The sequence below is a fragment of the Kogia breviceps genome, chromosome 4 (assembly GCF_026419965.1).
Source record: "Kogia breviceps isolate mKogBre1 chromosome 4, mKogBre1 haplotype 1, whole genome shotgun sequence".
Lineage (NCBI taxonomy): Eukaryota > Metazoa > Chordata > Mammalia > Artiodactyla > Physeteridae > Kogia > Kogia breviceps.
The window spans coordinates 167,952,506-167,976,006 of record NC_081313.1 but is presented as its reverse complement, the minus strand read 5'-3'; the positions used below and the strand labels follow the sequence as shown (position 1 = coordinate 167,976,006).

The 23,501-nt window shown below is 48.9% G+C and overlaps 1 protein-coding gene across 3 annotated transcripts in view; it reads left to right on the top strand.

Annotated features, from left to right (window-relative positions):
• SH3PXD2B (SH3 and PX domains 2B) overlaps window positions 1-22,566 on the top strand; it is a 112,296-nt gene extending 89,730 nt beyond the window's left edge. For all 3 annotated transcript variants that reach the window (XM_067032319.1, XM_059063482.2, XM_067032318.1), the window contains 5 exons: window positions 54-171; window positions 3,063-3,289; window positions 5,342-5,391; window positions 6,258-6,377; window positions 16,091-22,566. In XM_067032319.1, coding sequence (XP_066888420.1) covers window positions 54-171; window positions 3,063-3,289; window positions 5,342-5,391; window positions 6,258-6,377; window positions 16,091-17,626 — 2,051 coding nt within the window. In that variant the 3' untranslated portion in view covers window positions 17,627-22,566. The remainder of the gene's footprint in view (window positions 1-53; window positions 172-3,062; window positions 3,290-5,341; window positions 5,392-6,257; window positions 6,378-16,090) is intronic.
• Window positions 22,567-23,501: the final 935 nt, after the last annotated feature.

The window sequence follows — 23,501 nt, the reverse complement described above, 5'->3', positions numbered from 1 at the left end:
TCCCAGGGCTTATTGTGTCCTTGACTTACCCCAACATCTGTTTGTCCCCACAGAGGAGAAGTACATAGTCATCTACCCATACACAGCTCGTGACCAAGATGAAATGAACCTGGAGAGAGGAGCTGTGGTGGAGGTCATCCAGAAAAACCTGGAAGGCTGGTGGAAGATCAGGTACCCTCTGCAGCTGGGTGGGTTTCAGGTCCTATAGGTTCCAGCTGCACAGATATCTGTAAGCAGTTGCAGAGGAGGTGAGGTTTCAGCCTGAGCTATAAAAGGACGCTTCTCCTCTGTGCTGTTTGGCTTCCTGCCCTACCCATATCCTTCTCTAAAAATCCATAATAAGCAAAACCGTCTCTAAACACACTGAACCACGCATAGCAGTAACCCAACTGAGCAAGACTGGTCTCCACCTCCAGATGTGTCTCGTAATGAGTAAGGCGAGGCTGAAGCTGCCCTGTGTGAGTGATTTCCCACTCCAGCCCCGCTCTGAGAGCAACAGGATGCTAAACACCACATGGACAGTAGCCCGTCCTAAAGCTGATCATTTGCTGTCATCTCTCAGAGTCCAGTGGAGACCGGCTTTCCAAACACTTTGTCACAGCTCTTTCACCTATGTGATGGAATTGAAAGCTGATAGGTAGGTAAGGTGGTCCTGTTCTGCCTGGGACTTTCCCAGTTTTAGTTATGAAAGTCCTGGGAACTCCCTCCTTGGTTACCTGGGCAGGCAGGGTGCAACCTCAGGAAATTAGGGCAAGAGAAGAAGCCTGAGGTCCCTGCCACCTGGTGTCTGTGCCTTGATGTGAGGCCGGACATGAGGCAGGACATTGGGACCACTCACGTGGGGCTGAGTGTGTGACCCTTCATTCATTCAGCAAACCTACACCAAAATCTATTTTGGGCCAAGCTCTTTACTGAAAGCTGGTGAGTCAACAGTGAGAAAGAGACAGTAGTTCACACCCACAGGCATAGAAGACAGACTCGGACACAAGTACAGGGCAGGGAGGCGAGTGGGGTGTAGGAGGGCTGCACGGGACTTTGGAGCACAGAAGAGGGCTCCTCAGCCCGAGAGTCAGGAAGACTTCCTCAGAACTGAGGTTTGAAGCCAGAGTAATGACAACAATAACTCATATATCTGGAGTGTATGTGTTACCTTGCTGTGTAACAAATTATCCCAAAACTTAGTGGCTCTGGAATTCAGGTGGCTCGACTGGGCTCAGGGTCCCTCATGAGGTTGCAGTGGCTGTTGCCACAGTCATCAGAAGGTTTGACTGAAGCTAGAAAGTGACCAAGCCAGGTTTTGAACCCATACCTTTCTACTCCAAAGCCCACTCAGCATTGCATGTGTTGCCTCTCTGCTTATGGCTTTGTGCCCCCGAGTGATGAACTATCTCATAGTTGTTGCCTGGATTGTGTGTAGTCTGACGTCTTCCAATTAGCACAAGATTTAGTCCTTCTCAGAGGATATCTTAAGATTGACAGAAACCAAACTGCAGATTTCTGCCTCCTTTTAAGTTTGCTTCTAGTTATAAAGGACTTTTTTTTTAAATTATTGAAATGCAGTGCTATTTAGTTCTTAAGGTGATTCTTGACAAGAGATGTGACCCTGCCATATATCATCTCCAGTCTGTTAGATGTCATCCCCAAAGGTGTGGGCACCTGTTTTGTGGTTCAGACCAGTGGGGTGCTGGCAGTTTTAACAGCCAGCTCTCCAGGGGAAAATGCTCCTGAGTTGTGGTGTTTGCCAATTTCCGTGGTGTAAATACTCCCACCGTGGCAGATTTTAAGCTCCCACTGTGATGGCGCTAAATGCTGAGTTGGGAAGAGATATGAACAGCTGGCTCTCACAAGTGGTGTGAGCTGACTGCAGCATACCTCTGGTCCCAATCAACCCCTCTGGTCATGCTGTTCAACTGAGTTCCATAGTGCAGAGAATTAAATGATTGTTACATTCGTTCAATTCCCTTTGGAATTCAGTGAGCTGGTCTCTCAGGGTCTCAGTCACTCCAAAGCTCAGTGACCTGTGGTAACCCTGGAACCAACCCCCGACCTGCTTCGTTCTCATCTGAACGCATGTTTAATCTACTTGTTAAGCAGTATGACTGGAGGCCCACCCTGCCTATGCCAGGCTTTGTGCTGGGAGCTGGGGCTTCTGGGAAGAAGCAGCAAAGCAGCACAGACTCTGGTGCCAGCTTTCTAGGTCTGAATCCATTTTTGCCAACCCCCCAGGTTGGATGGATGAACTATAGCAATAGCTATAAAGTGCTTGGAACAGGAGTGACATGGAGTGTCACTAAGTGTCACTTATCGTTATCATCATTGTCCCAGTAGTGATTGACTCTACGGGGACAATGACTGTAGCAGAGCTTTGTGGCTGCTCACCCTTGCCAGGTCCACTGGCATTCTGTCCACTTGTCCCCTTTTTTCTTCACTCAACTCACTGGGAGCGAGGGCCCTCACACACAGAGATGAATCATCCATGATCTTCGCCCCCAGGAGCTCGAGTTCTAAGTGGGGAGACAGGACCATCAACAGCCAAGTGTCACTGTGTGTTATAGGTGCTGGGATTGTGGGGTGTGCAGGAGACAGTGGGGGCACCGTGGAGGGAGGCTCGGGAAAGGCTTGAGAGGGGGCATGTGGTATTAAGCAGAGCTGGGAAAGAGGAGCACAAAAGAGAATGGGCTTTCCAGGCAGAGGGTCTCTAAGGGCAGGGGCAGGGTGGTGAGAGATGGTGGAACTTTTGGTAGAGCTCAAGCTATGTGGTGTGGGCAGGACATGGTGGAACTTTTGGTAGAGCTCAAGCTATGTGGTGTGGACGGGACATGGGGGTTGCCAGGAGAGAGCCGAGGCTGGGGAGGTAAGGAGAGGCCAGATTGTGGAGGCCCAGCTGAGGGCTTAGGCTTCATCAGGAGGCAGCAAGCGGAGTGCCAGCCTCTGGCCCTGGGGAGGTCGTGGTCCATCGTTCCTGCCATCTGGGACCCGAAGTGGTATTCACAGTAGGAGTGCAACTTCTTCCCATGGGCCTGGCAGAGCAGCCTGACGGGTATCCTTCCCCCTCCTCCTAGGTACCAGGGCAAAGAGGGCTGGGCCCCAGCCTCCTACCTAAAGAAGAGCAGCGGGGAGCCTTTACCCCCAAAGTTGGGCCCTGGCTCACCAGCCCATGCGGGCGTCCTCGAGCTGGACGGCGTCTCCCGGCAGCAGAACTCGGTGGGCCGGGAGAAGGAGCTGCTCAACAACCAGAGGGATGGCCGGTTTGAAGGCCGCCCGGCGCCCGACAGTGACGTCAAGCAGAGTAAGTGACGCCCACCTGAGCTCCTGGCAGCTGGGCACCTACTACGTGCCAGGCTCTGTGCCCAGAGGTCCTCACATGGTGTCCCTCATCCTCACGGCAGCCCTGCTGCCCACCATCCTGTAGATAAGAAAACAGGCTCACAAACCCCAGGTCACTTGTTCCAGATCATTCAGCCAGCAAGTTGCAGAACCTGAGTGGAGAGATGTGGCTTTCCTACTCAAACCATGTTTTTTCCACTGTCTCATATCGCCAGAGCTCCTGTTTCTCAAGCCCCTACTAGGTGCCAGGAATTTTATAATCAGTCTCACTGACTCCTTGTAACAGCCTTTGAAGGACCTACTCCTTTTATTTTACAGGTTAGGAAACAGAGATGAAGGGGTTTGTCCAAGGCCACCCAGCTACTGAACAGTGGAGCCAGGACTTGAACCCAAGTCCCTCTGACTCAAGTGCCAGTGGTCTCTCTGCAGGGCCTCATTTCTGAGCCAGGGGAAGAAAAAGTGGACCCTGTGTTGGGTTTATTCCAAAGATAGCTCTTTACTCATCTTGCTTTTCAAAGCTTCCTTGTATCTATTTTACCATTTAATGTTCCCAGCACACCTGAGAGTAGGTTCATTATTGTCTGCTGCATACCCAGGATGCCAGCCTCAAGCATGTGACCCTGTACAGGGCAGAACGAATCTGTCTGCTGGGAAAGGACTAAAAACTAGCCACAAGGATACAGTCACTTGCCCCTCGCTGGTCTTCTCCAGCTGTTTAAAGTGACTCTTATGGTCAGTGAACTTCTTGAGTCTCTCAATTGTTCTCAGCCACTCTGAGAAAACACTGACATGCCATGGCAGGAACCTATCATGGCCAAGAGCATAGGAGGATTCCCATTAACACTAGAGGAGCAGGTGAAAATCTGAAAGCCTGTGTCTCTGTTAGGATATATACGTTTAGATGCTCAAGCAGAGACTCCCGGAGCACTACTATCACACACATACACCCGATAACAGTGGCTCAAGTAATTTAGATGTTTATTTCTTTCTCATCGAGCAGTCAGGTATATGTCCAGAGCTGCTATGGCAACTCTATCCAGTCACGAGTCTTGTTATGCTGTATCTGTCTTGTGTTGCCCTCATCCTCCTGGTCCAGGAGGGCTCACCACCAGTCCAGCCAAGGAAAATGAGGCAGGGAGAAGTGGAAGACTGGACTCAGAAGCTACAGACTTGTTACTCTCTCACATCCCATCGGCCAGAACTTAGTCACATGGCAGTACCTAGCTGCAAGGGAGTCTGGGAAATGTAGTCTTTATGTAGGCAGTGAAGTGTCTGGCTAAAACTCTGTTGTGATTTTTTTCTAATAGAAGACAAGAAAAATGGGTATTTAAGAGTTTAGCAGTCTTCTCTACACGCCAACTACTGAACTACACCTCTGTGTAGACCCATGCTAAACCAGCTCTGACAGCATGTGGGGTGCCTTCCTCAATGTTCTGCCCTTAACCAGGAGCCTTGGACCACTGCTGAGTCATCCTCTTCTTGACCCTGAGACCCAGAGCAGGGGCAGCCCAACTCCAGAGTAAAAACCCCTGAAGTCCTCAGTCCAAGTTTGTTTGGCTCTGTTTATGCATTGTTTAATTTGGGTTTGTTCCAGAGCACAAAGCCAGGGGCAGTCCATTAATGCGTGCTTGCCACATGCCAAAAGCCTCACCTGTATTGTTAACTTTCATCTCCACCACTGCTTCCAGGAGGCATTATCACCCACTCTCCAGAAGAGGACCATGCGGCTCAAAGTCACATAACTTGTAGCCTCCCACCTCTGCATTACTCTGAAGCCTGCACTTGTTGCCTTTGCTGGAAAGCTTTCCATCGCTCCAGGACTGGGCACCATCCCCTGGTTGATGGAGAGTCCTGAACCCAGTCTGAGTGTCCGCTTTCTAGTTGGGCTCTCCCACAGGAAGCGTCGCAGTCGCTCACTGATGCCTGTGCTGAATGTGAGGCCTAATCTCCTGCAGGAGAGAATAGATCTCTCGTGGTGTCCACCTCAGGAATTTTATCTGTTGTCTTTTTATAGGATCACCCAAGATGAGACAGAGACCCCCTCCTCGCCGAGATATGACCATAGTAAGTGGACCCTTGCAACTGGGGAGCCAGACCCTGACCTGAGACTAGCCCCCCGACACTCACCTCGCCTTCTTCAAGGATGCATTCTTTCCTGCCCACACAGCAGCCTTGTGAAGCTAATCCCACTGACATGTAGAAGGACTGAGGTCTAGGGAGATCAAACAGTTCGCCCATGGCTTTGTGACAGTTAGGTCTCAGGATGTACTTTCTGCTTCCTGAACCCACTCCGCTTTATCTTAGATAAGTCTTCTTGAATAACGTAACTTGAGACCAAAATGGCACACGTTTTGCTTGTGGTGCCGTTCTGATATTTTACTTTCATACTCCATTTTTAACTCTGTAAGCGATACTTTGAAAGTGGGCTTTCTTTTTTTAATGTCTGCCATGTATTGAGCACCTTTTGGGTGCCAGGCAGTATGCCAGTGTTTCACTGCATGAACTCATTGAATGCTCTCCGTGACCCCACCAGGTAGATCCTGTTATTACCCACATTCTACAGGAGATAAAACTGAGGCCTCCAGGAGGGGAAGGGATTTGCCCAAAGTCACACCAATGGGTCTGACTTGCAAACCTGTGTTCATTTCACAACCCTTGTTGCCTCTTAAGTTCAGAGAATATTGTCTTGCCCCAAATTTTCATGATTATAGGCAAATATCCCATGTTTTTCCTAATTGCCCTAAAGCTGAAAGACCAGTGACCTATCTGGAAGACGATCTGAGTGGTCCCCTTTGTTTTGTCCTAGAATCCAAAAGGGTCCGCCAGCGCCCCCTTGAGGGTGATTGTGTGCCCCAATCCCTTAGCGCCTCCCATTCAGCGCCATGGGAATGGATTTATAGTGGATTTAACACTGTGTTTCATTGTACCAGCCTCGAGGTCTGCCCAAGCCTCCCATCCCACCCCAAGTGGAGGAAGAATATTACACCATTGCTGAATTCCAGACCACCATTCCTGATGGCATCAGCTTCCAGGCAGGCCTGAAGGTCGAGGTGAGTGGACGTGGTCTCCCTTTGCCTACCTGTGATTCTTTTTTTATTTTTTTTTTAAATTTATTTGTTTGAAGTATAGTTGATTTACAGTGTTGTGTTAATTTCCGCTCTACAGCAAAGTGATTCAGTTATACATATATATGCATTCTTTTTCATATTCTTTTCCATCATGGTTTATCCCAGGATATTGAATATCTTTGCCTGTACTATACAGTAGGACGTTGTTGTTTATCCATCCTATATATAATAGTTTGCATCTTCTAATCCCAAATTCCTAGTCTGTCCCTCCCCACCTACTTCCCCCTTGGCAACCACAAGTCTATTCTGTCTATCTATGAGTCTGTTTCTGTTTCATAGATAAGTTCATTTGTGTCATATTTTAGATTCCACATATAAGTGATATCATATGATGTTTATCTTTCTCTTTCCGACTTACTTCATTTAGGATGATAATCTCTGGGTCCATTCATGTTGCTGCAAATGGCATTATTTCATTCTTTTTTCTGGCTGACTAGTATTCCAGTGTGTGTGTGTACACACCACACTTTTATCCATTCATCTGTCAGTGGACACTTAGGTTGTTTCCATGTCTTGGCTATTGTAAATAGTGCTGCAGTGAACATTGGGGTGCATGTATCTTTTTGAATTAGAGTTCTGCCCGGATATATGCCATTCTCATATGGCAACTCTATTTTTAGTCTTTTGAGGAACCTCCATACCATGCTCCATAGTGGCTGCACCAACTCACATTCCTACCAACAGTGTAGGAGGGTTCCCTTTTCTCCACACCCTCTCCAGCATTTATTTGTAGATTTTTTTTTTTTTTTTTTTTTTTTTTTTTTGCTGTACGCGGGCCTCTCACTGCTGTGGCCATTCCCGTTGCGGAGCACAGGCTCCGGACGCGCAGGCTCAGCGGCCATGGCTCACGGGCCCAGCCGCTCCGCAGCACGTGGGATCCTCCCGGACCGGGGCACGAACCCGTGACCCCTGCATCGGCAGGCAGACTCCCAACCACTGCGCCACCAGGGAAGCCCTATTTGTAGATTTTTTAATGACGACCATTCTGACCATGTGAGGTGATACCCCATTGTAATTTTGATTTGCATTTCTCTAATAATTAGCGATGTTGAGCATCTTTTCATGTGCCTGTTGGCCATCTGTACGTCTTCTTTGGAGAAATGTCTGTTTACATCTTCTGCCCATTTTTCAATTGGGTTGTTTGGTTTTTTGTTGTTGACTTATATGAGCTGTTTGTATATTTTGGAAATTAAGCCCATGTTGGTCATATCATTTGCAAATAATTTTTTTTCAGTCCATTGGTTGTCTTTTCGTTTGTGGTTCCCTTTGCTGTACAAAAGCTTGTACTACTTGTGATTTTTGATTCTAGGCACCATCTCCTATTTCTGTATTCTTTTTTTTTTTAGTAGCATCTTTATTGAGAGATAATTCACATACCATACGATTCAGTGATTTAAGGTATAAAATTCAGTTGTTTTTAGTTTAATTACAGAGTTGTGCAACCATCACCACCATCAACGCTAGAACATTTCATCACCCAAATAAGAAACCCTGTACACATTAGCAATCCCTCCCCACGTCCCCCCAATCCCTCTCAGTGCCCCTGCCCCAGCCCTAGGCAACCACTGATCTATTTCCTGTGTCTATAGATTTGCCTCTTTTTATCACCTCCTCCTTCCTTGATTGCCTCTCCTCTCCCCTTTACTTCCCACTTCTTTGCTTGTCTACTCCATTCCCTGCGTAAAGGCCATCATAAATCCTTTCTCCCCTCCCATTTCTCTTTTCTTTCTCATGGGGTTAGAGCTTGAAGGTGTTTCCCATGTTTCCAGGAAAGCCCGTAAGTAATGGGATAGCAGTTAGGTGCCGGCCACTGCACTAAGCACCTGACATGCCATATCTCGCCTAATCATATCATCATTTACTCTTGTGAGGCAGGACTATTACAATCCCCATTTTTCAGAGGAGGAAGCTGTGGCTCAGATAAAAGGTGCTGTCCAAGGTCACACAGCGAAAAGGTGGCAGAGTCAGGATTTGAACCCATGTCTGTCTCCAGATTAGAACTAGGGCTATTGACAGCCTGCTGTTTATCTGCCCAGTATTGAGGGATCTCAGGAGGATGGATACCATATCTGTTTTTTACTTCTGTATCCCCACAGCTAGCACAGTGCCTGGCACGTCATAGATTTGCAATAAAAGTTGTTGAATCAATGAAAATCCATCTCCCCACTAGCCTCCTGCTAACACCCAGACAACCAGGGAGTGTTTTCTTCTTCATTCTCGTCCCTAACCCTGGCCTTGGGGCTGGTCCACAGTAGGTGCTCAGAGAGCCATTCCTTTATGAATGAATGTTTGAATGAACGAAGGAAATAAAGAGTGAACAAATGATTACTGAGCCAATGCATAAGTGTGGCACGTGTCCTAAGGGTCTTTAGTCACTTCTCTAGGCCTCCAAAGAACCCCGCCATTTTCCCTCCCGCTCTGACACCTCCTGCCCCTGCTCTCCCCCTCGAGTCGCAGGGCAGCTGCCCAGTGAGCCCAGGAGGAGGTGACTTCCCTAAGGTGCATCCTCAGTCTCACCACCACTGATTCTGCCCAAGCCTCTCTAGAAAGTTCTCCTCAAGCCAAGTGTCCTTTAATTCATGCAGACAGCAGGAGGGCTGTCTGCAGGGGTGTTTAAAGAACCTGGGTTGAATCCTGTCAAACTAATTTTTTAAAATGCAAATCCCAATCCTCACAGAGAAACTGAGGGGATGGTGGAAATACCTCCAAGGCTCTAAAAGGCTTTTTATCTGCTCCTTTATTTTTTTCCTCCCGATCTGTTCTTACTAACTTCAAATCCACAGAGAACTCACAAGGCATCTCGCTTGTGCTTCAAGATAATTCTGTGCCCAGTTCCCCCATTTTGCTGTTTAAAACATGTATGTTATTCTAACTTGAAGCATACGCCTGTCTCTTAACATCTTTCCACATCAAGGGCTGTTCTTCCTCCCATGGCTGTTCAGCCTTATTTTCACTGCTTTCCTCTGAACCCCACTGGTTCAGCTGGCCCTTCCCCACCTCTCTTGCTCTCTCTGCCTTTAACCTTCCTTTAACCCAGCTCCTAGTCCACTACCTGCTTTCTTATAGAAGGCTCTCAAGGCCATTCTTAGAACTGAACTTGGCGTATCAAAATCCACCTCATTCTTCAAATCCCTGCCTCCTCTGGGAAGCCTCCCTGGGTTCACACTGGTGTCCCTTCCCTACCCTTCCGTTAGCTTCTATGGGACCATACATCTCAATCCTTAACTAAGGGCAGGCCCTCATTTGTGTACATAATGCTTTCTTGATGTTATGAAAAATGACTATTATTCTCCCCTCGTTCTTCAGTGATGGAGTTTTGAATTCCAGTCATCTTCCTTTGGCACTTTGAATAGATTGTCCCATTCTCTTCCTGTGTCTAGTGTTGCTAGGAAGCAGCTACTATCCACCTGGTCCTTGTTCTCTTTTTCATTCGCCGTCATTTCTCTGATTTTCTCAGGAGCTCCTCACTGTCTTTAAAATGCCGACGTTTCACTAAAGCATGTCTAGGTATGTTTCTTTATTTTTATATCCTGCTCAGCATGTGGTGGGTCTTTTCAATCTAAGGACTCAGGAGATCTTCCTAGAAATTTTCCCACTTTTACTTCTTTTTTTTTTTTTTTTTTGAGGGGAGGGTAGGGGAGCCCCGCCGCATGGCATGCAGGATCTTAGTTCCCCAATCAGGGATCAAACCCTTGCCCTGTGCAGTGGAAGCATGGAGTCTTAACCACTGGACCTCCAGGGAAGTCCATCACTTTTACTTCTTTAAATAATGACTGTCTTCACTCTTTTTATTCTTTCCTTTTGGAATGGTTATGAAACAGTATGGGAGCTTCTGCCCTTATTTCCCATGTCTCTTAACGTTTCTTTCATATTTTCCACCTTCATCCCTTTGTACTGCATTCCTAGAGCATTCTGCTTCATCTTTTAGTCCATTAATTTGCGCTTTAACAATTCAGTCTGTTTCTTATTTTATTTCAACAACTATCATTTTTATTTCCAAGAGGACTTATTGATTCTTTTTAATAGTTATGTGTTCTTGTTTCATAATAGCCTGTTCTTTCATGATGTCAATGCCCTTCTATATCTGTCTAAGGATATTAAATATGTTATTGTTCATGATCTCTCTCCTCGGTTGTAAATCCTTTGCAGTGCTGTTGGTATTTATTTCAGTTCTTTTCATGGTGTAAGGACTTGTCTTGGGCAGTACAAGAAGAGGCAGCAGTCAGACAGCCCAGTTGGGGAGTGTACGCGAGGGGCTGGTTGACTTCCACTGGCTTCAGTGCCAGATCGGGGACTTCTGAGCCAGCCAGTGAGCAGTGTCTTGTCTCTGACCCAAGCTCATTCTTTCACTGTTCCACTCGTGAGCAATCACCTCCTTCATACCACCTACCCTACAGGAATGGAATAAAAGGCATAGAGGGGTCAACCAGCCTTGTTGCTTCTGCCGTGGTATCCCAGTTAATCCCCTGTCACTTGCCCCTGGGCCTTCCTAGTCTCAGATTCTACCCCCTCAAAGTCTGGCAGGCCTCACACTGCTACTACCTTTTGTAACAAAACCCCCTGCATCAGTCCTGGGCCACAGCCTCCCTTTGCAGCTTCTGACCATCAGTGATTCCTCACAATTCCTGGTCCACTAACTGTTCCCCTTACTCTTTCTGCACTTGGCTTTGTATTGATATTCATTTGTTTCCTGGCTTTATTGCATTAAGGGGAAACCGCTGTTCATTCCATCCCCCATCTTGAAACCAGAAGTCTGGCTTGTGTATTATAGAAGTTTTTTTCTTTGTTTGTTTTTTCCCAAGAGCACTGAAAAACATGATTAAACCTTCTCCTTTAAAACAATGAGTTTCCAGCATTTTGTACAAACACACACCATTGTTTGAGCGTGCTGGCAAACAGGGCATTTGCCGATACACACCAGCACTCCCTGGCTCAGAGCATTCCGAAATCCACCTAGGGCAGCTCAAGGTGTTCTGGACAATGCACTGAAGCTGAGGGCTGACTCTGTGTGCAGTAGGGAGTAAATGGATCCCTGGGGTCTTCTGGAGGCGCTGGGGAGTCTCCCTCCAAGGCAGCCCCCGCACTTCAACCAGAACCATTCCCCTGTGTCCTTTCTGGCTTTTATTCTGTCTGTTTTTGCTAAAGCTGAGCCAATAAATAGCTCACATACCCAGCATTCTTTTCCAGGAAGCACAGATGTAACCCATCCTTGAAACTTCTCTGCTTTATAATTGTTCTGTGATGTAAGCATAGGTTCTGCTAATGATGACTTGAAGGACTTGAGTGAGAAATAGTTGACCCTACAGTTTTTGGTTTAACCAAGAGTTCTTATGATAAACGCTGTATCCTTTGTTTTCTTCTCCAGTTTTGCTTCCTGGTTCAATTCAACATCATCTTAGTGTTCAGAATTCATTAATGGAACCACAGTATTCTAGCAGTGGAGCTACAAGGAATACCTTAGTTCCTTGCTTGGTCTGTGTATCTTCAAAACATGCTTTACTAATGATGATATGATGATAATGATGATACAGACACTTATCTGTGCCGAGTACCTCACGTCCTTCATAACTAATCTTCAAACAAGTCCCAAGAGGTCAATACATTGAGCCCATTTTATTTTTTTTTTAATGTTGATACAGACACTTATCTGTGCCAAGTACCTTACATCCTTCATAACTGATCTTCACAGAAGTCCCAAGAGGTTGATACATTCAGCCCATTTTATTTTTATTTTTTAAAATTTATTTATTTATTTATTTTTGGCTGCGTTGGGTCTTTGTTGCTGTGCGCGGGCTTTCTTTAGTTGCGGCGAGCAGGGGCTCCTCTTCATTGTGGTGCGCAGGCTTCTCATTGTGGTGACTTCTCGTCGTGGAGCACGGGCTCTAGGCACGCGGGCTCAGTAGTTGTGGCACACGGGCTTAGTGGATCTGTGGCTCAGCGGCATGTGGGATCTTCCCGGACCAGGGCTCAAACCCATGTCCCCTGCATTAGCAGGTGGATTCTCAACCACTGCACCACCAGGGAAGTCCCCAGCCCATTTTACAGATGTATCTGAGACAAAGAGAGGTTAGGTAAATGTCCAAGGTTACATAGCTGGTAAGTGGTGGAGCTGGGATTTGATCCCAAATCTCTCTGGTTTTAAAGCCCAGGCTATTTTCTTTCTCCATTCTTGTGATTTTTGCATTTGCGTTTACAGGCCAAACCTTGGAGATATTGCAGGTTCAGTTCCAGACCACCACTATAAAGCCAGTATCACTATAAAGCAAGTTACATGAATGTTTTGGTTTCCCAGTGCATATAAAAGTTGTGTTTACATTATACTATAATCTATTAAGTGTGCAATAGCGTTATGTCTAAAAAAATGTGCAGACCGGGCTTCGCTGTGGCACAGCCCGTGTGCCACAACTACTGAAGTTCGCGTGCCTGGAGCCTGTGCTCCGCCACGGGAGAAGCCACCACAATGAGAAGCCTGAGCATCTCACTGAACAGTAGAGAAACTAGAGAAAGCCGCAACTAGAGAAAGCCCGCGCACAGCAACAAAAACCCAACATAGCCAAAGATAAACACATAAAATAAATAAATTTATTTTTTTTTAAAGTGCAGACCTTAATTAAAAAATACTTAATTGCTAAAAAATGCAAACCATCATCTGAGCCTTCAGCAAGTCGTAATTTTTTTGCAATAGTAGCATCAAAGATCACTGACAACAGATCACCATTACACATATAATAACAATGAAAAAGTTTGAAATATTGTGAAAATGAGCAATTTTTAAAAAATACAATGCAGTATCTGCAAAGCGCAATAAAGTGAAGCACAATAAAATGAGGTTTGACTGGGGACTTCCCTGGTGGTGCAGTGGTTGAGAATCCACCTGCCAATGCAGGGGACACAGTTTCGAGCCCTGGTCCAGGAAGATCCCACATGCCGCAGAGCAACTGAGCCTGTGCGCCACAACTACTGAGCCCATGTGCCACAACCACTGAAGCCCACATACCTAGAGCCCGTGCTCCACAACAAGAGAAGCCACCTCAATAAGAAGCCCATGCATCACGACGAAGGGTAGCCCCCGCTCGCTGCAGCTAGAGAAAGCCCTCGTGCAGCAACGAAGACCCAATGCAGCCAGAAGTTAATTAATTAATTTTTTAAAAAAATTTAAATGAGGTATGACTGACTGTATTCGTAATAGCTCTTAGCTTCTCTCTAGTAAATGAAAACTCCCATACATCACAATTAAGAACACAAATAGGGGCTTCCCTGGTGGTGCAGTGGTTGAGAGTCCGCCTGCCAATGCAGGGGACGCAGGTTCGTGCCCCGGTCTGGGAAGATCCCACATGCCATGGAGCGGCTGGGCCCGTGAGCCATGGCCACTGAGCCTGCACGTCCGGAGCCTGTGCTCCTCAACCGGAAAGGCCACAACAGTGACAGGCCCACGTACTGCAAAAAAAAAAAAAAAAAGTGAACACAAATGTTGAGAGCTTCTGCCATAGTACATAGTAGAGTGTAAGCTTAGCAAATCCTCATTGATAGATTTCATTTTGATTATTGTTCTATTTTCATTTGCTCACATACATACTTAGTCTTAGAGTTGTCGAATTCACGGATGTGCCGACAATGACTTGTATGCCCAGAATCACCTTCAGTCATTACCAGAGCTACCAAGTGTTGATAAGATGCTGGTCCCCAGCACAAAAAGGGCTTCCATTTATCAGTACTCTTTCATGGAGAGACTCCAGTGGGACGTGTTAAGTATATGCCTGCCACATGCCTGCTGCGTTCTCAGTGCTCTCCCCTGTAATTTAATACTAATAGGTAACATTTTCTTTGCACACATTAGCTTATGTGGTCATCATGGAAACCCTACAAGTAGGCATTACTGTTCTTACCATCCTCTCTGTTTTGTCATGTGGCATCTCAGGCCTGTGGCTTACCCAAGGCTGTTGAGGTAGCCAGAACCAGAACCCCGCACTGCAGCCCCAGAGGCCAGCCTCTGCTCCTGCACTGGGTCTACGGCTGCCTTTCTCTCTGATCTGGGTGGCAGAGTGCAACAGCAGAATCATACCCACAGCCCTCGGCCCCTAGCGCTTTCTCACCTCAGGCACGGCTCCCCCCCCCCCCCCCAGGCAGGGTCTACTTTCCAGGGCAGGGCTGGGTAGTAAAGGCTCAGGCTCTGGAGCCCACCAGGCTGCCTTTGACTCCCGCCTCCACCACTGACTTTCTGTGTGACCCTCTGCGAGTTCCTTAGCTCTCCTGAGGCTTGGTTCTACATCTGTGCAATGGGATGCCAGTCCCCATCTCATCAGGTGGTTGTCATCTTTAATCAGCTCTCCTGTGCACAGAGCCTGCTGCAGTATCGCTGTTTCTTAGTTTGCTCAGGCTGCCAAAAGACTGGGTGGTTTAAACAACAGAGATGTATTTTCTCATGTTCTGTAGGCTGGATGTCCAAGATCAAGGTGTCAGCAGGTTTGGCTTTTCCTGAGGCCTTTCTCCTTGGCTCACAGCTGGCCACCTTCTCTCTGTGTTCACACGTGGTCGTCCCTCATTCTGGACGTTCTGTGTGTCCTCATCTCCTTATAAGGACAACAGTCATATTGGACTAGGGCCCACCCTAATGACCCCATTTTAACCTAATTACCTCTGAAAAGGCTCTGTCTTCGAACGCAGTCACAATCTAAGGTACGGAGGTTAGGGCTTCAGCATGTAAGTCTGGGGGGGACTCAATTCAGCCCATAACATGCAGTGTGTGCACCTTTCACCCATGTGAATTCAGCCACATGGTACTAAACGAAAAGGAGACAGGAAACATAAGACATTAAATAATATGAGTGATTCCACCCACCGTTCCAGTCAATGGGTGTGTATCCCAGAGGGAGAGGGAGATGAGATGAAAGTGTGTTGTACCTCCATCAGCGTCAGTTCCCAACATGAGCTAGGTGTGATCCCCACATTTAAGGAGGTACATTTTGCATACGGTATGGCATATAAACACCAGCCAACTGCTTTGTCTGGTGCTCAACCAAAGCAGCAGCGATCAAGGCTAGTTTGGGCTGTATCGGGGGTTTGCCTTGAACTTCTTCAGAAGTTTAACAGACACCGCTGGTGGCCTGCCCTGTATCCCAACCCCACGACTGCTTCCCACCTCCTATGCCCGCCTAAGGGCATCACCCAGAAAGGGGGAGAGTTAATGTCTTGGGGAGGGGGAGGGGCTAGGAGTCAGGAGATAAGTGTCCCCACCCCCAATGTCTGATTTTGCACAGTCTCTCAGAGGATCCCTGTTAAATTAAGCCCCACTGGCCCAAGAGCATTAACCTGCTCCTAACTGGCTCTCCCTTTCCTCAGTTCCTCACTTGGGCTTCCTGGAATCATCTCTCAAATTAACTACCTACACCCAAGTTCATGTCTCAAGGACTGATTTTGAGGAAATCCAAAATTACATGAGCACCTACCCCCATGTAAGATGTTTCTGATACACAGCAGTCTCACAGATGGTCCCCCAGAGATATTGTCTGGGAATCTGACAAATGTAAAATCCCTGATTCCAGAACCCCAGCTGCATGTGGGTTCTCCCAAACCATCCTGGCCCACTGGCCCTGACACCATACCTACTCAGTGCTTTCCTCTGCCCTCCCTTCCAGGTGATTGAGAAGAACTTGAGCGGCTGGTGGTACATTCAGATTGAAGATAAGGAAGGATGGGCCCCAGCGACTTTCATCGATAAGTATAAGAAAACCAGCAACGCCTCAAGACCCAACTTTCTGGCTCCCTTGCCCAGTGAGGTGACGCAGCTCCGGTTGGGAGATGCAGCAGCAATGGAGAACTGCACGGGCAGTGAAGCCGTTGGCCCGTCCCGGCCCCTACCCGATGCACCACATGGGGCTGTGGACTCCGCCATGCCATGGTCCAAAGACTGGAAGGGTGGTAAGGAGGTCCCAAGGAAGGCATCTTCAGACACATCCTCGTGCGCAGGCTACGAGGAGATCTCGGACCCCGACCCGGAGGAGAAGCCCAGCCTCCCTCCGCGGAAAGAATCCATCATCAAGTCCGAAGGGGAGCTGCAGGAGCGACAGAGGATGGAGCAGCTCAGAGGTTCTTCGCCCAAGCCTCCTGGCATGATCTTGCCAATGATCCCAACCAAACACACGCCTCCAGCCCGGGACAGCAGGAGACCAGAGCCCAAACCTGACAAAAGCAAGTTGTTCCAGCTGAAAAATGAGATGGGGCTGGAGTGTGGCCACAAAGTATTGGCTAAGGAAGTGAAGAAGCCCAACCTCCGACCTGTCTCCAAATCCAAAGCTGATCCACCGGAGGAGAAGCCGGAAGCTGTTCCCCAGAATCCCTTCTTAAAGTCCAAACCTCAGGTTAGGCCAAAACCAGCTCCTTCCCCCAGGACAGAGCCATCTCAGGGCGAAGACCAAGTGGACATCTGTAACCTCAGGAGCAAGCTCAGGCCTGCCAAGTCCCAAGAGAAACCCTCGTTGGACGGAGAGAGCAGCCCTCAGGCTGGGGGAGGCCAGGACGTGGCCATCAGCCGTGGCTTCCTCCCAGGGGAGGGGCCTAGCCGCGCCCAGGACAGGACGAGCAAACAGGATGGGCTCAGCCCAAAGGAGACGTCCTGCAGAGCCCCTCCAAGGCCGGCCAAGACCGCAGATCCTGTGCCTAAGAATGTGCCAGTCCCTCTCCAAGAGGCTTCCCAGCAGAGACCTGTGGTTCCTCCTCGGAGACCACCACCTCCCAAGAAAACCTCCTCGTCGTCCAGGCCCCTTCCAGAGGTCAGAGGGCCGCAGCGGGAGCCCAACGAAGGCAAGGCAGCTCCTGTCCCAGGCCGGGCCCTGCTTGTCCCCCCAAAAGCCAAACCTTTTCTCTCCAACTCCTCAGCGGGGCAGGATGACATGCGAGGCAAAGGTGGGCTGGGGCCACGGATGATGGGCAAGATGGGAGAAAACAAGGAGAAAGTGGCTGCAGCCCCCTTCCCCAGTGCAGACGGCCCCAAGGACTTGTATGTGGCCGTGGCCAACTTTGAAGGAGACGAAGGTACCAGCAGCTTCCAGGAGGGGACGGTGTTCGAGGTCCGGGAAAAGAACAGCAGCGGCTGGTGGTTCTGCCAGGTCCAAAGTGGGGCCCCCTCCTGGGAAGGGTGGATTCCTTCCAACTATCTCAGAAAGAAGCCCTAGCCTGCTCCCTTCCTGCCTGGAAGTCCTGCACGACGCTGCCGGCTTTACCTAAATATTTAATATGCCTCTTAATTTATCATCCTCCATGCAACTTCAAAGGAAGGAAGACTGGAATACTGTGGTTTCTTCCCTTCTCTGGGTGGAGAGGGATCCCTCCCATCACAGCATCCCCTGGAGGCTCAGAGGCCACACCCCTTTCTCTCTACTCAGCATCCCCGCCTTAAGGCCAGTGGCATTGCCACCCAGCCTCCCTGCCCACCCAACAGCTGGACCATGACTCTCTGAGGCCTCTAGGACGGGAATCCATCATCTGGAGAAACTACAGAAAGGGTCTCTTGTTGCTCGAATCAGGCAGAGTATGGGGAGCCCCCCGCCCCGACTCAGCACCCCACCCAGTTCATTCATGTCAAGCAACTTGATTCACTCAGTTTCCAAAATGCCTGGTCCCGGGAAGAACTTCATCCTGTAGAAGTCAGCTCCGTTGCCAGTTCCAGGGAGGTGGTGTCTTCCCCGAGGCCTCAGGTCCATGGGCCTCTCAGGTTCAAGCAGATGCAGCTGCCCCAGGAGTGGGCCCATGCAGCCACCCTGCCTCTCTTCTGTGCTGGGACCTTGATCAGTTCTAAAGGAGTGCTTCCAGCTCCAAGCATGCTCCACTTTCCTGCTGCAGGCTGTGGTCCAACCCAGGGCTTTTAAACAAGAATCCCCAGCCCGCTTTTGGGGGGGGGCCTTTCACTTCTGCCTACCTAGAGCAAGAATCTCAAGGTTTGTTTGAATAAGGGGACCATTCACAAGCCACGCCCCTTGGGAAACCTAGGGGCGTGGCCAAACCCCAAGTACAGTGCCAAACGCTGTACTTGGCACTGCTGAACCCTCACAGCAGCCCTCTCTGATACTATTATACCTGTTTTATAGATGAGGAAACTCGGGTTCAATGGGCCCAAGGGCACACTAGCTGGGAAGAGGAGGAAAGGGGATTTGCATCCAGGCTGGCCTGACTTCCATGCCTGTGCCCTTCCCCTGTAAGAGGCAAACCAGGCGGGGAGAGGGAGATGCCAACTGGCTGCCCTGGGGTATGCATGTGGGGGCCGGGTGGCTGCTCCCACACCCAACACCCCTCCAACCCATTGTAGCATCTACTGAAGGCTGCCCTGGTCCCCATATGGTTGCTCCACACGGCGGCTGCCCAGGGTCCCGGTGCTGCCACAGAGCCCTGTTTCCTGCTCCTGTGATGGTGCCCACCCCAGGGGATACAACTTGTGGAGCAAAGGGAGCCAAGGTGGTCTCACATGCCAGCCTTGAGGGACCCTGGTGGCTCAAGGGCCAGCAGCTGAGTCTCCAGCAAACTGGGCAAAGTAGGCAGTAGTCCCATAAGGAGATGGGGACCCGAGGGCCAGGCAGAACCTCCTGTCTCTCTCTACTGCTGTTTCCTGCTCCTCTCTGGCACTCAAACAGTAGTTTTTTTTTTTTTTTTTTTCCATGCACTCTCTCTCTCTGTGGTCTCACTGGAAGGAACCCAGGGCAGCCCTCGCACCCGTTTTGACTGATGTGGTTCACTGAGTCACGTACAGACGCAGCTACACTGCAGAACGAGAATCAGGACCCAGGCTTTCTGGCTTCCAGCCCAGAGCTCTTGCCTGGGGTCCAGGCTGCCTTGCGGGGGTACGAATACAGCACCCTTCCTCATCCCACCCTACTCTGCAGGGCAAGAGGAAGTGGCCCTCTGGCCCTGCCCCCAGAGATCTCTGATGCAGAGTAGTCATCTGCTGCCATTGTTTGGGGACCACAAGGGCAGCTTTCCCAGGGATGCTCACCGTCCACCCGTAGTGCCAGAATTTATGTGCAAACAGCTCTCTTCCCCTCTCCGCTCCCCTACCCTCCCCTCCCCACCCCTCCTCACTGCCATAGGGGCTCTGGATGCTTCTCCCCTGATCCACAATCGCATCTTTATGCCTTCCTTCAGTAGGCCCGTAAATCCCACACCCCGAGAGTCTTGGGACAGGGTCCTGCGGTGCCCTGCCGTGCCCACTTGCCCCCAGCCCTGTTCCCAGAACCTTGGGGGGAAGATGGCAGCCAGGGGCAGAAGAGAGAATGGGAGAGGGCCATCCACCCTCCAAGGTCCCCTCACTCAGGAGGAAGCCCCACAGCACGTTTTCCTGAGTTTTTGACCCATTTTGGTTTAAACACCATTTGTGAAGCTGTTATGCAGGATTTGACTACATTTCAAAAGACAAAACTCTAAATTTTTTTTTTCTGATTATCTCTCAGCTTTCATTGACCTTTTCTAGTATTTCGTGAGTGCCTACTATGTAGTAGGCGCTGGGTGTAGACCAGGCTGTGGATGGCTCCGTGCCTGGCTGTGAAGAGCTTTGATTTTTGTGTGCAGATTCCACCGAAGGCGTTTGTCTTTGGCTTCATTTCCTCCTCCCAGGGTTCAGCTGAGTGGAAATGGGTTAATTCCGCCTTTTTCTGGATAGAAAATTTTCCCTGCACATGAAAAAGTAATTAGCCTTTTTATTATTATTATTCTGGCGTGAACTGAAGGTACTAAAGCCACATTTCTCTCTGTTCACTGTTCTTTCCTCAGGACACAGATGTGTCCTGAGGACTCCTCTCTCCAGCTCCTCCTACCACGGTGAGGGCACTTCCCCAGGCAGCCGCAAAGGACGGTCTTGATGGCCAGTGGCTCTCCCTAGCTGTCCTCACCTGGGGGCTTAGGTTGATACCATCCAGGACTAGCCACCATTCTGTGCGCATTTGATAGAGCAGATGCAAAACCCCCTGGAGTCACCACTGTGGCAAATGTCCAGGGCCATAGGAATAACTTTTGTGCCAGGCTCCGGGCAGGTTACCGGTGCCTATGCACGCTCCCTCCTTTAATTTCATCCTCACTTCAACCCTGTGAGGTGCCTAGGGTTAGCCCCAATCTGTCATGAGAGCACTGAGGTTCAGAGGATGAAGTCAGCGTCATCCAAGTATTGACCAAGCTGAGACTTGAATCCAGTTTTTTCTCCCCAGTGCCCGTGACATTTCCTCTGCCATCAACAATGAAATGTTCATGGTGCTTCCAGGGAAGCAGGTGACCCTCCCTTTAGTTTAGGTTTTTCCTCTCCTGACCCCATGATCATACATGTCAGTAGGTCACAGGCCAAATGCCAGCCCAGAAAGGCAGGCAAGGATGGGTTTTATTCCTTTCCTCACCCCTGCATACTTTCTTGGGATGGCTATTTTATCTTACACCCTAGGGCAAAACTACAGCTTGTAGTTATAGCGCCAAATCTTTGGAAAATCTGCATTTTAGGACTGCCACTTGATAAAATAGGCCTTTACTCAAGTTTTTTACTCAGAATTTCTTTGCCATTTGATGGGTATATGTCCTTGTCCCAGGATGAGACTTGGGGAGCTGGGCTGCAGCTCAAACCATTTTTAATGCCCTGCCCTGCCGGGAAATTGCTAGAGCCTCACCAGGCTTCCAGTAGTCATGTTACACATCCTCCACAAAGCCCCTCAACATGATTGATTTCTTAGACAAAGTTCTTGGCCTTAAAACATTTCTGGGCCCACAGGGGATTTCCTTACCAGGTAGAATGTAGGAAAACAAACTTGCCACATTAAAGGACAGATGCCAAATCTCCCCAAGGTTGGAAGACCCTACTCTTAGGCTGAGGGATGGACAGTCTAGTATTTATTTAGTCTGTACCGAGTACACAGCACTGAGTGGAATGAAGTAGAAATCGCTCCTGGCCTCAGGTAGCTGGCAACTCAACAGCAAGAACGAGAACATTCGTGGCTCGGCTTGGCTTCCATCCTTTCATTGTTTCTGAGTTTTTAAGTGTTGGGTGAGGTCTTGCCCTTCACTTTGGTTTGTGACAATGTATACATAACGGCCTGAGTCACGCGTGGCAGTCTTGTCTTGCAAACAACCGTACCAGACCATAGACCGAAGATTCCCTATTGTCAAACCGTGAGGCCTGAATGAGTAGGAAACTGGCTTGCGTTGAGGCCTGAGGGTGCGTCAAGCCCTCCCTTAGTCTGGAGGAATTGCTCCTAACTTGGCTAAGCTTCTAATGTCTAGATGGACCTTAGCCCGTGGAGGTCACAGACAGAGCTGTGGAGTTGCAGAGTTAAAACCAGGAGGCTCCAAAGTCTTTGTCTGCTGATGGACCATCTGCTGAGGACCCTTCTCACAGACTTGACCATCCAGCCCCATGGGGTAACGTCTGCTTTCTGGTGCTACCTTGTGGAGTTTTCAAGCCACCCATTGTGTTTCAACATTCCACCTTTCTCGTTTTTATCGTCTACTCCCAAATAGGCCTTCTTGGCTCCAATCAGGAAGAAGAGACTCAACTTCTGTTGTCCTTGAAGAGGCCAAACCCAGTGCCACAGCCAGTAGCCTTCACTTTCAGGTCTTCTATAAACATACAAGAGGAGGTGCACCCACCAGGCTTATGATGGCAATAAGGAGTCCTAACACAACTAAGATGTCCGTATTTTACCCCAGTGTACGCCCGTCTGTCACATTGTACCCATGTAATTGTTAATAGCAACACCCCTTTCACTCACGGGGTGATAACAAACTGGTCACCTTGGCTACAACCCACATTTCCTGCTTCAGGGAGCCACCAAGTTAACTAGGCCACTTCTTGCATCCCTCCAGGAGCAGTGGGTTCTGACCACATCGTGTCTGCTCACAGGCTGATGCTGGAGATCTCTGGACATCTCAGCACTCCTCATACCCTTGGCAAGCTGACACATTCCCATGGTGTCTTTGTTTCCTTTTGACACACACACACAAAATACATGAGGATATATAATGTGAGGGGGGAGGGGTGATGAACAATGAATTAGCTGTAGCATGTATAGACTATATACTTTACCATTAGACTTTTTCTTTTCTTTTTTTTTTTTTAATAAAAAAAAGTGCTTGACTGGTTTCAAGCTTCATTGTGAAGATGTGTCTATGGATTTTATTTGGCTGAAGAAAGGGTGAGTAGCTTTGTGACCTGGCATCTTGGCCTGGATTGGGGGATCAAAAAACAGAAGCCTGTGTGAGCTAGGTTTGGGCATTGCTCAGAAATAGGGATGACTCCTCTCTCTGGGCCCTAGTGTACTTTGATTCTTTTAATTACAATGTCCAGAAACCAAGACAAAGCTTCCTTGTATTCACTGGGTATCTCCCACATCTCGGCTCTGCGCCTAAAGGTGGAAAACTTTACATGTCCAGGGAGTTTGAACCTCTCGCTGGCATTGCCTGATGGGCAGGGAAGTAGGAGGGTGCAGCCACGTTTGGGCCACAGGGACTGCCCAAGCCACCTGCTCGCTGGAGATGGAGAACATTGCCTGATGTTTTATTACTTTCCCAAAGGCAGCACCAAGGCAAAACCAACCACCGGTGTGGAGCCTCCTTGGTCCCAGGTGAATCCAAAAGGACACCACCACCCCACCTTCCTAGGAAGAGAAGAATAGAACCAGCAGAGTCCCAGCACAGAAGAAGTTCAAAGGGGAAGATTTAAAGACTATTCATCCCACATGGGAAGAAACAGTTTAAAGCAATGATCTTCTGGTGCACCTTACTTAGGAATAATCTTCCTTCATATATTAAGCTCTGTTCCCATAAGAAAGGAAAGTCATTATGTGGTTTAACACCACCACCCGTACCCCACACACCCCGGGAGCGTTTTGTCCCAAATCTCCTAAACCAGGAGTGCTTAGTCTCAAGAATACATCTGGTAATGACCATGGCATGGGCTTCCCGGGGCAGGCATGCAGGGGCCCCTGAGCCTCGTGGGATGGGATGGGAACTGGACCGCGGTCAGGAATCAACCTGACTTTGTGTCTCTGGGGTTTCTTGTCCACCACCTTCCTTCAGTTCTGACTT